This window comes from Callorhinus ursinus, unplaced genomic scaffold (assembly GCF_003265705.2).
Source record: "Callorhinus ursinus isolate GAN/ISIS: 27379988/994484 unplaced genomic scaffold, GSC_fseal_2.0 scaffold12, whole genome shotgun sequence".
NCBI classification, from domain to species: domain Eukaryota; kingdom Metazoa; phylum Chordata; class Mammalia; order Carnivora; family Otariidae; genus Callorhinus; species Callorhinus ursinus.
Genome location: NW_027397074.1, coordinates 5,204,269 through 5,218,476, shown reverse-complemented (window position 1 = coordinate 5,218,476; position 14,208 = coordinate 5,204,269). Strand labels below are relative to the sequence as shown.

Below are 14,208 nucleotides of genomic sequence, written 5' to 3'. Positions count from 1 at the left end.
AGTCGTTTGATTACCACAACAATGGTATCACATTTTTTAAGAAAAACCTCGAAAAAAACTGTACCTTTGTATGTTATTACATTAAAATAGCATTAGTTTTTTTCCAAAGCAGTTCTTATTGTGCGTTAATAGGAATTAAAAATGCAACAGAAAATCACCCATAATCTTCTGCATGGGGTTAACCTCTGTTAACACCTTGATGTATATCATGAAAGCATGTAATCTTTTACATAGGTGAGATATATGTAAAATACAGTTTTTATTTCAGTTTCAAATTTCATATTATATCATAAGTACATTCTCATGTCAGTATAATTCTTTTTTTTTAGGATTTTATTTACTTATTTGTCAGAAAGAGAGAGAAAGAGAGAGAGAGCACAAGCAGGGGGAGCAGTAGAGGGAGAGGGAGAAGCAGACTCTCCGCTGAGCAGGGAGCCCAATGTGGGACTAGATCCCAGAACCCTGTGATCATGGCCTGAGCCAAAGGCAGACGCTTAACTGAGCCACCCAGGCATCCCTAATTATTTCTTAAAATCATTTTACTGTCTATATATTTTTATGACAAGACATACTATTGTTTTACTTTTCCCTGTTATAAATAATTCTGTAATGAAAATCTTTATGCATAAAGCTTTAGCTACACCTCAGTTTTTCTTTTTCTTTTTTTAAGATTTTATTTATTTATTTGACAGAGAGAGACAGCGAGAGAGGGAACACAAGCAGGGGGAGTGGGAGAGGGAGAAATGGGCTTCCTGCTGAGCAGGGAGCCCGATGAGGGGCTTGATCCCAGGACCCTGGGATCACAACCTGAGAGGAAGGCAGATGCTTAACGACAAAGCCACCCAGGTGCCCCCTCACTCTTTCTTTCTTTCTTTTTTTGTGTACTACATAATATAATTTATTTATGTATTTATTTATGTATTTATTTATTATTAACATATAATGTATTGTTTCAGGGGTACAGGTCTGTGATTCATCAGTCTTACACAATTCACAGTGCTTACCATAGTACATACCTTCCCCAATGTCCATCACCCAGCCACTCCTTCCTCCCACCCCCTCCACTCCAGCAACCCTCAGTTTGTCTCCTCAGATTAAGAGTCTCTTATGGTTTGTCTCCCTTTCTGATTTCGTCTTGTTTCATTTTTCCTTCCCTTCCCCTATGATCCTCTGTATTGTTTCTCAAATTCCACATATCAGTGAGATCTTATAATTATCTTTCTCTGATTGACTTATTTCACTTAGCATAATACCTTCTAGTTCCATCCATGTCATTGCAAATGGCAATATTTCATTTTTTTGATGGCTGCAAAATATTCCATTGTGTGTGTATATATGTATATATATATATACATATATACCATATATATATATATAAATATTTCATTTTTTGATGGCTGCAAAATATTCCATTGTGTGTGTGTGTGTGTGTGTGTGTGTGTATACACACACATATATATACCACATCTTCTTTATCTATTCATGTCGATGGATATCTAGGCTCTTTCCACAGTTTGGCTATTGTGGACATTGCTGTTACAAACATTGGGGTGCATGTGCCCCTTCGGATCCCTGCATTTGTATCTTTGGGGTAAATACTCAGTAGTGCAATTGCTGGATCGTATGGTAGCTCTATTTTCAACTGTTTGAGGAACCTCCATACTGTTTTCCAGAGGGGTTGCACCAGCTTGCATTCCCACCAACAGTGGAGGAGGGTTCCCCTTTCTCCACATCCCCGCCAACATCTGTCGTTTCCTGACTTGTTAATTTTAGCCATTCTGACGGGTGTGAGGTGGTATCTCATTGAGGTTTTGATTTGGATTTCCCTGATGCCGAGTGATGTTGAGCACCTTTTCATGTGTCTGTTGGCCATTTGGATGCCTTCTTTGGAAAAATGTCTGTTCATGTCTTCTGCCCATTTCTTGATTGGATTCTTTGTTCTTTGGGTGTTGAGTTTGATAAGTTCTTTATAGATTTTGGATACTAGCCCTTTATCTGATACTCAGTTTATTTCTTTAGGGAAAATTCCTAGCAATGGAATTATCAGGCTGAATGAACTAGGCATGTTTAAGGCTCTCGCTTTTTCCAAATTTCCTCCTGGAACAGTCCTACAGTTTGCAGAAGGACACGAGAGCACCTGTCTTGCTGCTCCCGTGTGGAGACAGCACTGGTGTTATTATTAAAAAATGACCACCAGACTGTTGAAAAATGGTATCTTTTTATTGCAACAGTCATATTTTATTAAACCTCTAGGCTTAATTAAACCTCTTTTGTAACATCGACTCACTTCTTTTACCCATTTTTTAAAGCTCTTCACAGGAACATCAGCCCTCTGTTTCTCATATTGGTGGAAAATATTTTCTCAGTTTTTTTTTTCTTTCACTGTTTTCTGTTTTCTTTGACAGAGATGTGTTACATGTGTATGTAGTTTTATGTCTGCAAGTAGTATATTTCTATGTGAGTAGCCCTTTTCTCTGTTAATTCTTCCATTGTATTTGTGTTTAGGAAGTTTAAGTCTCTTTCTAAAATCAGATACTCACTTAAATGTTTAAATCTTTAACCAGTCTGGCGCCTGGGTGGCTCAGTTGGTTAAGCGACTGCCTTCGGCTCAGGTCATGATCCTGGAGTCCCGGGATTGAGTCCTGCATCGGGCTCCCTGCTCGGCAGGGAGTCTGCTTCTCCCTCTGACCCTCTTCCCTCTCGTGCTCTCTATCTCTCATTCTTTGCTCTCAAATAAATAAATAAAATCTTTAAAAATAAATAAATAAATCTTTAACCAGTCTTTAACAGTTTTTGATGGGGTCAGGTAATAATCTAAATAGATAATTTTCCCCAAGAGCCTACCCATTTTTTTCTAACACCACTTGATTTTTCACTGATAGTTCATGTACCTTGTTTTAATATACATATTTTTACATATATGTGAGTCAATTTCTAGGTCATCCATTTGCCTTCATTGTTTGTTCTATCCATGCACCATTTAAATTATTTAGGTTATACAGTGTATGTTTTAAAATCATGTAGGGCATTCCTCTATTTTTTTCCCAAAAGTTTAAGCTTTTTTGCCAGTTTGTATTTCTAGATAAAAAAGTTCCCCAAAACACATCACTAAGATTTTCATTGGAATTGCATGAGATATAAATTAAGAGATTATCTTCATATCACAATACTTAGTTTTCCTACCCAGAGATGTGTTATTTTCCATTTATTTGTTTTCTTTTATATCTCTGAGGGAAGTTTTGAAGTTTCGTAGTTCTTCTTTACAGAGATGCTCAGTACTGTTGGTTAAAGTTATTCCTTATATTTATGTATTTGCCACCATGAATGGGGTCTTTTTCTGATATCTCCCAACTCAAAATTTCCCCACCATTTTAGTGTCATAGAACTCTTTGAGAATGTGGTGAAATATTCTGGCCCTAAAGAAAAATTCCCATAAATAAAAGCTGAATATTTCTGAAATTTAAAAAAGCTATTGAATTTCTGTTTGTCTATACAGTAATCTAGTCACTTTACTGAATGTTGAATAATTTCCAGATTGACAATGATAATGTTTGGGAAAAATAATTTGAATTACTTTAAATTGCTGTTTAAACTCGTTTGGCACCAGTATCAATTCCCTTTGTCCTGTACTGGGGGAAATGTCACCACGTTCGGTCTCCCACACGCTGTTCCTGACATTCTCCCTGGAGGTTATGTCTCTCATTTTTCCCAGTTACTCCCCTCTGGTTTCTGCCTCTCTCTGTGTCCCTTAGAAGAAAAGCTTTTGGTTGGTCTGTCTGCGTGTTTACTTATGTTATATTATGGAAAGTTATGTCACCTTTAAATGACTCAATGTTTTAAAACAACAAACTTAGGAACCTTCAAGCTACAAAATAGCTATATGTTATACAGTATGTTCAAATATATTTAATTTGTGAGAATTGGATCTATAGAGTCTTCGATAATATTCTTCTTCAATAAAACAAGGTTCAGTTGTAAAATGCAAAACAAGATGTTAAAACTTGACACGGTTGATGGTCAACATATAAAGGAAGATTCTGTCTTTATGTTAAAGTGCAAATCCTGAGATTATAAAATGGAATACTCTAAAAGTGATATCCTTGAATAGATTTTAATGACATATAAAATATAAAGTATAAATGTAGAATTTCAAAATGCCACATAATTGTAAAATAACTAAATACACTGATTGCTGGTATAGGTAGGTATTAGTATTAAACATGAGTTATTTTCCCAAACTCCTAAACTGTCATGGTTTTTACTTATTACATATATTCTTCATCCATGAAAATAAAGACAGGGATGGGCCAGTAAAAAATTTTAGAAAAATCTGAGCCCCACAGATACTTAGTCTAGGATTCGCTCTGGTGCTATATGAAAACTTTTAATAAAATCTATCTTGCTGTTAAATCTAACCAATGAACATATATATTTATATGTTAAAATATAAATGTATGTTTATACTCTCTCCATATAAAAATAATTTTTATACATATTTTATATAAATTTATATTTTCATATATAAATTTATATTTTATACATCGTTGTTTAATTTAATACTAATTTTATTATATACAAATAACTTTATATATATATATATATATATATATATATATATATATAATATATGGTGTGTGTGTATTTAAAGAACCTGTAATGGGAAAAGTGAGTTTTCTGTAGGAAAACTGGTCAATTGTTTTACTTTTCCTCTAGTCACAATTTTTCTTAAGTTTTTTTAAAATTCAGCCATGAAAACAAGTACTTTTTGTCCAGAAACAAATGAAACGAAATTTGTATATGCTGAGCTATCATTTAAGTCAGATATTTATGAGTTTGTCTACTTATTGCTTTTATTTTTTATTTTTATTTTTTAATTTTCATTTTTTTATTATGTTCAGTTAGCCAACATATATAGTACATCATTAGTTTTTGATGTAGTGTCTACTTTTCTAAGAGTTAGTCATATTTTGGAAACAGTGCACAAAAATGTACTCTTTACCATTCCTGGAAACCAGCGGGAGGCCATCCGGGGTGGTTACCTGGGTTTGCTGAAGTCTGAGAAGTACATCTCTGCTAGCAGGTGCCACTGGATGCCCCCGTTGTTGCTGTACTGGAGGAGGACGCCCTCCTCTCTGCTGTCTGGCTTGTTGCACGCAGCGCTCTCTCCGCCAATCTGGATGTAGAACTGGACAAAGTCCACCCAAGAAGTATCCAGATCCCAGCTCACCAGCTGTCTTTTCCCAGCCTTTCCAAAAGACGGAAGAATCATAGATTCAATCATCTGGGGGCTCACTGGCACTCTGCTGTTTCAGTTTCAAGATCATACAAACATCCTAGCACCCCGGGGAGATGATTTTGTCCCCATTTAACGTTGAGAGGTGCAAGTCATGCCATTTAATTCTTTGCTCAGGTTACAGTAACTGTTCCTGACTACGTTTGATTAGTCTCTGCATCATTGACTCCCAGACTTGGTTATGAGACCCTTGGGAACTGCTAATCATAGAAAAAGTATTCAAAAGTCTTTAAAAATAAGGCAAAATTAATTTTAATTAAAACACTTCCTCTATTTGCTTTGTAAATCTCCTCCAGGCAGATTGTGGAGAAGAAAGACCATGTACTTTGAAATCAGTTAGAGTTGGGTTGGAATTTTAGCCCATTATTCATGCTGTTCACTAGCTGTGTGACCTTTCTGAGCTTTTATTTTCCTCAAAGGTACAATATGGGTAATAATACCTTCCTTATAGGGTGCTGTGACAATTAGATGAAATACACGTTGCACGTAATTTGCCGAGCACATGGCATGCCTTACTGAGGAAACACCCTCTCCAGAGATATGCCCTGATCCCCTCTCCTCCTTGGGAATTAGAGTGAAACTGGCAAAATAGAAACTTCCTGACAAAAAGAAAGAGTACTCAAGTCTCTGAGGCTCCTAGTCTCTCTGTCTCGGTCCTTTCTTGGAAACACAGAGGTCGGGAGGAATCATTTCAGTAAGTTTTTGTGACTATGAAATGGTCTTTGTGTTTTAAAAATGTGAAAAATTTCCTCAAATCCAGCAACTTGCTTCCTTTGCTCCGTGTGTTCCCTACATGTCACAGTCGTGTTGTGAAGTACTAGGTTCAAATTGACAAGGTTTGTCATCAGTCCTCTTGTAAGTAAGTGGGTTCATGCTAATGGGACGGAAAAAAGGTTTGCTCATGAGATTCTTCCACCCAAACAGATACTGCCAAAGCTAATCCACAGACTGCACTGAACTGGTCTTGGAGGGCTCCCAAGGAGTTCAATTAAAAGTCAGGAAGAAAAATTGAGATAGGATACATAGTATAGAGAAAAACACCCCTCACACTTAAAATTTAAACCCTCCTCTAATCCACTAAGTTAATTAAGAAAGGGTTACAATTATTAGAAGTCACAGGGGAAATACTTGGGGATAATTAAAGCAGTACACTGCTACTGATAAATCTAAAGCCAATTAAGAGATTCCAAAATAAACAAGGGTACCAGTGAAATGAGAACTGAAGTTAATTCTGAAACAGAAACTTATTTTTTGGAACTCTCAATTTTAAGTAAGTATTTGAGAAAAGCTTACAAGTAATATGCATTTTCAACGTGCTTTATTCACTTTTAACTTTTCTTTTTGTTGATTTGAACCTCAGAGGTTATTATAATCTGGCCTAGAATTTTCATGCCTCAGGATCATTACAGGAAGAATGATTTTCAGAAGAAAACCTACAGAACCTTGCTAGTTAATTCCAATCCAGCAAATTTCTATGAAAAATTTGGCACGTGGAAATGAGCCAGAAGGATCAAGATGTAGAGTGAGGAGAATTATAAAAATCCAATTATCACAATTAGCTGGTTGGAATGATTGGTCTATTGTGAAAATCACAGAGTGGTGTTGTTTTTCCAGGAAACTACGGTGTTGGTCGACAAAGGTTTTGAAAGTGTTTTGTGGGATTTTTGTAAGTGGTGGAAAATATCATACAAATGCTTAGTTTGGCACTGAAGATGTTTTTTCCCAGAGAATAGCACAAATCATTTTCTTTTGTTCAGTGACCTGAAATGCTGAACACTGTTTTAAAGGGAGATAAAAAAGAAAAAGGAAATGGCTCATGGCAAACTTTTTGTCAGAATTTAGAATTTGATGCAACACAGGCTTTGCAGTTTCTCTATTCTACTATGATCAATGTATTTACGTGTGTAGACATATTTACACATATAACATGTACACGCATGTGTGATGCGAGTCATAGGTTACAGATCTCCTCGCTCTTGGAATGTGAAAAATACTCTCCTATTTCCCCCCCACATTCTAGGTCAAAATGGCTCACTGCTTTAAGGGTTTCAATGAAATAAAACACATTTACAAGTAACACTTTCAGAATCTAGAGACTTTATAACACAACCTCTAAAACATTTCATAAAACTTTACCCTTATGCCTATTAAAATCTTCGTTAAACAAAATGCTACTAGAAAAATAATCGTACTATATTTATTTGAAAATAACCATTTATTTAGAACCTCTTGTTTTCCCATTTTCTTTCATTTGTTCATTCATTCCTTTCTTCAGTAATAATTACTGGGTGCCAATCACACCAGGCACAATACCACAAACTTGAAAGGAGAGTTCACAAGTATGTGTAGTGACAATATGACAATTAGGGCCGCAGACCAAATTCCACTCCTTGTTGAGTCCCATTTGGTCATACGATCATCTATCAATTCTCCAATCTGTTCCGTCTCAAAGGTACTTACTGATTTGTAAATGCCTACCACGGGGCATGCTTTTCTGAGCTGAACATCTTATCTAGAGTTCAGCTCAATCAGTAGGACTCAGCAATTTGCTGGGTCCTATGAGAATAAAAATAAAAATATGATCTATGTATGTATAGAACACCAATGAGGGAGGAATTCAAAGAATGGAGAGATCAGTGTAGTTTGCCATAGTCCCACAAAGCTCCATAGAGCAGCAGGATTTGAGCCAGATGCTACAAAGTTTATAGGGATAACAGAGATGGTGGAAGGCATCATGGTAGGCAATGGAGATTAAGCAAAGACAGGGAAATTGGCAAAACGTGGGATGTGGAGGAGAGATTTCTGTTTGGAGCAGGGGTCTGACGTTTCAAAAAAGAAAATAAGTTGTACAATTAGGGCAGCAGTATTAGAGAGCATCCTGAATTCTGTGATAGGAGAGGGACAGGACAGAAGCACATTTTAGGTTTAGGTGGTTTGCAAAAGGTGGTGGATGTACAGAGCTGTTCCTTTGGGTCATTGTCCCTGCTGGTGGGGGCTGCCAAACCCTGTATCCCACCTCTCTGGATATGCCACTCAGAGTACACCATTCCCCGGGAAACTGTGATTGGCCAATCCGCAACCTTCCCCAGATTTTTCTACAGGGCTGCTCAGAAAGCTCTGTGGCCCCGGTACCACTCTCATAAATGACAGCTGACCTGAAAACAGAGAGTTCTGTGGGCATTTGAGTTTCTGGTTCCAGATATCTCTGAAGCCAGTTTTACCTTGTGTCTTGATTACATGAACCAAATTTCCTCCTTTTTTGCTTAAGCTAGTTCCTCTCACTTAGAATTCAAAACAGATCTGCCTGATACAAGAGAAAAAAGGGAAAAAAAGGCTCTTCAGATATTTTGACAAAAATTGAGGAAGAAAGCTGGATTGGGAGGGGAAGAGAATGATTTTACTTTTGAAATCCTGATTTATTTTATTTTTTTTTTAAGATTTTATTTATTTATTTGACAGAGAGAGACACAGCGAGAGAGGGAACACAAGCAGGAGTCCGGGAGGGAGAAGCAGACTCCTCGCTGAGCAGGGAGCCTAATGTGAGGCTCAAGCCCCGGACCCTGGGATCATGACCTAAGCCGAAGGCAGACGCTTAACAACTGAGACACCCAGGCGCCCCGATGCTGATTTTTTTAAAAAGATTTTATTTATTTATTTATTTATTTATTTATTTATTTATTTGAGAGAGAGAGAGCGCACGCGCACACGTGAGCAAAAGTGGGGGGAGGGGCAGGAGGAGAGGAAGAAGCAGACTCCCTACTGAGCCCAACTCAGGGCTCCATTCCAGGACCCTGAGATCATGATCCGAGCTGAAGACAGACACTTAACCGACTGAGCCTCCCAGGCACCCCTGAAATACTGATTTTAAGTTAGTGGCAGGGCACACATATGGAAATACCTAGTGATACCAGTTTTAAATATATTCTCATAAAATGTAATTGTGATAGCTAACACTTATTGAACGATTTCTATGTGCCCAACACTATTATTCTTTATTCTTTACCTTCATTAACCCAGTGATTCTCTCCAAGTCCCACTTTACAATAGAGAAAACTGAGGTACAGAAAGATGTAATAAGGCTGCAAGATGAATCAGCTAATGAGTTTTGGAGCTTAGGTACCGATCCAGGTAGCTTTAGTATAGAGATCATCTTGAATTACAGTTATATACATATTGATATGTAACCTTTCTATGTTTCAAATATTTGTGTGTATGCATACGTGTTTACTGGGGTGTTTGGTACATATTGGTTAAGGATTCATAATCTTATTTAAAATTGATGCTTATGGGAGACATAATCTTCCCATTTCTGAACAATTACACAGTGTGTCCAGATCTGTGCAACGCATATTGGTCACTTGTGGACGATTATCTCTAACAATAATGACCAGCGGATGTTCAATGTCAATGGATAGGAAATATCATCAAATGGAATTCATCCCTGATTTTCTATCATCCTCTATCTTGTTTGCTTGCTGCTGATTCTTTGTTCTGCACCTGCATCAAAATAAAACCTGTACCTATTTTTGCATTTGCATAAATTATTTTGGATTTCTGCCCAGATTCCACAACATATGAGCCCTACAGTATATCACCCACACCTGTGTATTTGTTAGGTGACGCAGACTGGGACATTTCCAGTTGTCCTGGAATTGGTGGCTATAGTACCTGCCGGAAAGAAGTGGTTTTAAGCACCTGACATTCTAATAAGTGGGTTAGACACATAGCTCAGGTTGGAGAACTGGGCCTGCTCCCGCTCTAGTCCTTTTGAGGACTAAATAAAGAGATGAATTAGAGGAGAGAGAAAGAAAATAATGTCCTGTCTAGATGGTAGCAAAGGAGGAGAGGAAGGTGGCTCGCCCCTCCCCATCACCAACCAAGCAACAGGGGTTGGGCGTGTTCCAAGAGAATCGGTCTTAGAGATTCTGGGTGGCACCTTAGTCCCTCGGGGGCGTCTACTGACCTGTCTGTCCAACCTGGTGCTGCCTCTAGTAAAGGTGAACACTGCAAGAAAAACTTCTACACTGTCTCTGTACGGACTTCATGTCTGTGTGCCCCCAAATCCATATGTTGAAAGCCTAACCTCTAAAGGGAGGGTATTAGGGGGTGGGGCCTTTAACAGGTTATTAGGTTATGAGGGTGGAGCCCTCATGATGGTATTAGTGCCCTCATAAGAGACACAAGACAGCCTGCTTTTTCTCTCTGTGTTCTCTCCACCATGTGAGGACACAGTGAAAAGACAGCCATCTATAAACCAGGAAGCAGGCCCTCACCAAACACTGAATCTGCTGGTGCCATAATCTTGGACTTCACACCTTTCAGAACTGTGAGGAAAAAAAACCCATTTTCCATTTAAGCCACCCAACCTATGGTATTTTTGTTATAGTAGCCTGAGTTGACTCAGACAGTCCTGTAACATCAGACACCACCAGCAGGCAACAAATAGGATGCGAGATGCCTGCTCAACATGGACAGTTAGTCAGTCCCGGGGAACAGCTCTGCACATCCCCAAACCCCACCGTCACCCCTCCTTCTTCCAATCATATTCTTGAGAATAACGGATTGACAAATTTAACACTCACAGAAGTGCTTTCTATGTGTTCGGCACTGTTCTACATGACCTACAAGTACTGACTCATTTACTCTGCATCACGATCCTGATGAGATAGAATACTCTTATTTCCACTGTACCGATGAGGAAGCCAAGCCACACCGAGGTTAAGGGTTTTGCTCAAAGTCACACACCTACGGAGTGGTGGAATCGGACTGCAGCAAGCAGCTGTTATTCTTAACCTTGAGACTTTGCCTTGATCACCCCTGCTTGCTCCTCTCCCCCAGGCCGTACGCTCACACACCCACATGGAGTCCCTGCCCCACTCAAAGACCCTCAAGGCATAAGCCCAGCTGGCACGGCAGGAGAGGAAAGCCACGAGATTTAAATCAGGGACAAGGAGGGCAGGAATTCTCAACAGCCCTACCCTGGATTTGTAGTAACCCCAAACCATCATCAAACTACCAGAGTTTCCCAAATGTAGTTCAGGGATAGGAATTTGACAAAGGAATTTAAAAGCAAGCAGTGTGAGGAAACATAAAACTGTCCCATGTTTGTACCTTCTGAATTCAGACTGCTCCGTAAATCACTCACTTATGGAAATAGCCATTGCGTGGATCACGTATTCCCATAGCTTAGTCAGACCTTCGTCATCACTCACCCCTAGCTCTTACCTTGCTGAAATACAGAGATGATCCAGATGAGATGACCCCACACCCTTGTTCCGGCTTTACAATTTCTCCCCCAATGACTTCTTGCCAGTCAGACTCCCAACCATTCTGGTTCTCAAAATCTGACATGATCGTGGAAGGAAGGGCAGCTTCTGGGTGGCATTCGGTGCCTTGGTATCCCTGGTCACACCTGGGAGAGAGGAAGGGCCACGTAAGCAAGTCACAGCCTCTTTTCTGGGAGTGCCATGGCCACGCACCTGCATTTCCCACGTCTCCCTCTTGCTCAGACCTTAGCATTCACACGAGATTTTTCTCTGCAATGTCAATCTGTGTATGTGGTTGTAACAACCTTCAGTTTTTGACATTGAAAAGAAATCTTTTCTTAAAAGAAATGGTGCTGTAACAGCAGAACCGAGGCATCAAGGAGTAATGAGGGAGGAGATGGGTATGTGTGTGCGCCTGTGTGTGCACGCGTGCGTCTGTGTGTGCATGTGTGTGCACACGTGCGTGTGTATCGGCGGCTGGGGGGTGGCGTGGGAGAAGAGTGGGATCTTCCTGGAGATCTTGAGAGTCACATGGAAATGTTTGTCTGCTCATACGATGTGTAGCTCTGGCCATGTTTTATGGCTCCTCTTTCTGATTAAATTCCGTCTCTTTTAGAGTCTTTAAGTATTCAAGTGTGTTCCTTTCTCATCCTCATTAGCGATAATCACTGTCTCCCCCTGCCTACAACCTTACGCTTCTGGCCACACCACGCAGGAGAGCGCGCAGCAGCTGTCTGACTTGTGTTTTAAGACTGTCAGGGGAACGGAAGGGAAACAAACAATAGCAAGGCTCTTTTAACCCCCAAAGAGGACTTTGGGATTAATTAATAAACTCTGAAATTTAAACCCAGGAGGCCTCGTCTTGAGGTGAGATTTTGAAGTTTAGGATATACGGCTTCAGACTTCACTTAAAATGTAACAGCATCTTTTACACCTAAAGTAAGAGCAGAAAGGAGGACCGTTTTCCTTTTGGCTCCTTCATTATTTATCAGTCTGTCCGTACCGCTCTGATGACAACTGCCATGCTATCCCTCTGAACACAAACCCCGAGAAGCAGGCAATTGATCACACGTGGCGGTGTGTGTACCTGCACACGCCGTGGTCACATGAGCCGTGCCCACTGCACATGTTTGGGCATTGCTGTCCAATGTAAATGCTGTCCAAAGCCCATTCGTCTTGGGCTGTGTAATAGCTCTGACTCCAGCGGAAGCGGGTGGCACTGGACCTAGAAACAAGGGACGGGAGCGAAAACAATATTTTAACTAACATCTGGTAGAATGAAGAATGTCAGAGTTCAGACTCTTTCAGATGACAAACTTTCTGGAACTTGCATTTAGCTGCCAGTCATTTTTCTTTGGTAGTTGAAAGTCTGTCTACTCAATTATTAGCCAATGTAACAATTCGATCATGACGAAAAGTTAAAAAGGAATCTGTGGTTTGGATATATACCTCCATCTTAATTTAATTTGCGATGTTTTGAAGAAAAACAAAATATCAGATTTTTTTTGTTGTTATGCAGAGATTTGATGCTAGGAAAAGCAAACAAAAAAGAAGGAATATTAAAAAAAAAAAGGTATATACAAAAGAGCCTCTCTTCCACAGAGGAAAATGTGAGGTGTTTCAATCATGGTAATAAAATTTCTTTCAATAAATAAACAGCAGTTATTGGAAAACTCCCAGTGAGCTCTCAATATAAAACAAAACTTTTGTTTGGGGGTATTGTTTTGGGCTTGAGGGACATGCTACAATGTGCTCTAAGAAGAACATGTTCTAGAAGTAAGAACATCTGGGTGCTAAATTCTGCTAATTATTTCAGAAACATTAATTTGGGTAGGTTTCATGGACAAGCTGATGTTAAGTGGAAACAAAAAGCTAAACAGTCCATTACACACAGAGAAACACTTGGGACCTTGATTCGTCTAAACCAGATGGAAAGTCTAAAGAAGAGAGTATTTTGAGAGCAATGTTAAGAAAGTTTCCATCCACTGACAGTCACAAAAAATTCTTCTCAATTCCCATCATATTTTTTGCCTCTAGAAATTTTCAGGGATTGTGATTAGTTCTTTTTGGTCAATGTGCAAAACAAAAGAAAACAAAAAGGATTTGCAGAATTCATGTGCATGCTCCATTCCATTGATTGAACCCTCCCTAAGCACACTGTCTACACATACACTTGATCTTAACTGCTCTAAATGATCCCTTAACGGCTACTGCATCAATTACTCACATAATAAATACTCCCTAAGTATGTAACAGATTGTTAAAATCCAGACTAAGCCTTGATTGTTTATTTTGCCAATGATCTGTGGCTAATATGTTGCATTTTCATTCCTAGTAGGATAATTCCAGGATGCATCCAGTAGACACTGATTTGCTGCATATCAGCACACGTCATGATACATGCAATGACACAGATACACCTCCTCTCTGGTAATAGTTTATATTTGAACTCTAATAGCCATCACAATTTTCATAGCCCCATTAAGAAATGGTTTGTAGAAGATCCTACTATAAAAGTAGGTACACTGTTTTAGAGCATGGAGCCCTACAGAGGAGAAGCAAATTAAGTTTCAGGCAAAGGAAAGATGACTATATCTTGTCAGGACTGATAATCTGAGTCAAGTCTGAGGCTACATGTGTCTAGACTGT

General features: G+C 39.1%; 1 protein-coding gene across 2 annotated transcripts in view; it reads right to left on the bottom strand.

Annotated features, from left to right (window-relative positions):
* Positions 1 to 14,208, bottom strand: part of RELN (reelin) — a 499,645-nt gene that overhangs the window by 109,038 nt on the left and 376,399 nt on the right. For both annotated transcript variants that reach the window (XM_073898696.1, XM_025873239.2), the window contains exons 23-25: positions 12,647 to 12,784; positions 11,519 to 11,705; positions 5,040 to 5,245 (exon numbers count right to left, since the gene is read on the bottom strand). In XM_073898696.1, coding sequence (XP_073754797.1) covers positions 5,040 to 5,245; positions 11,519 to 11,705; positions 12,647 to 12,784 — 531 coding nt within the window. The remainder of the gene's footprint in view (positions 1 to 5,039; positions 5,246 to 11,518; positions 11,706 to 12,646; positions 12,785 to 14,208) is intronic.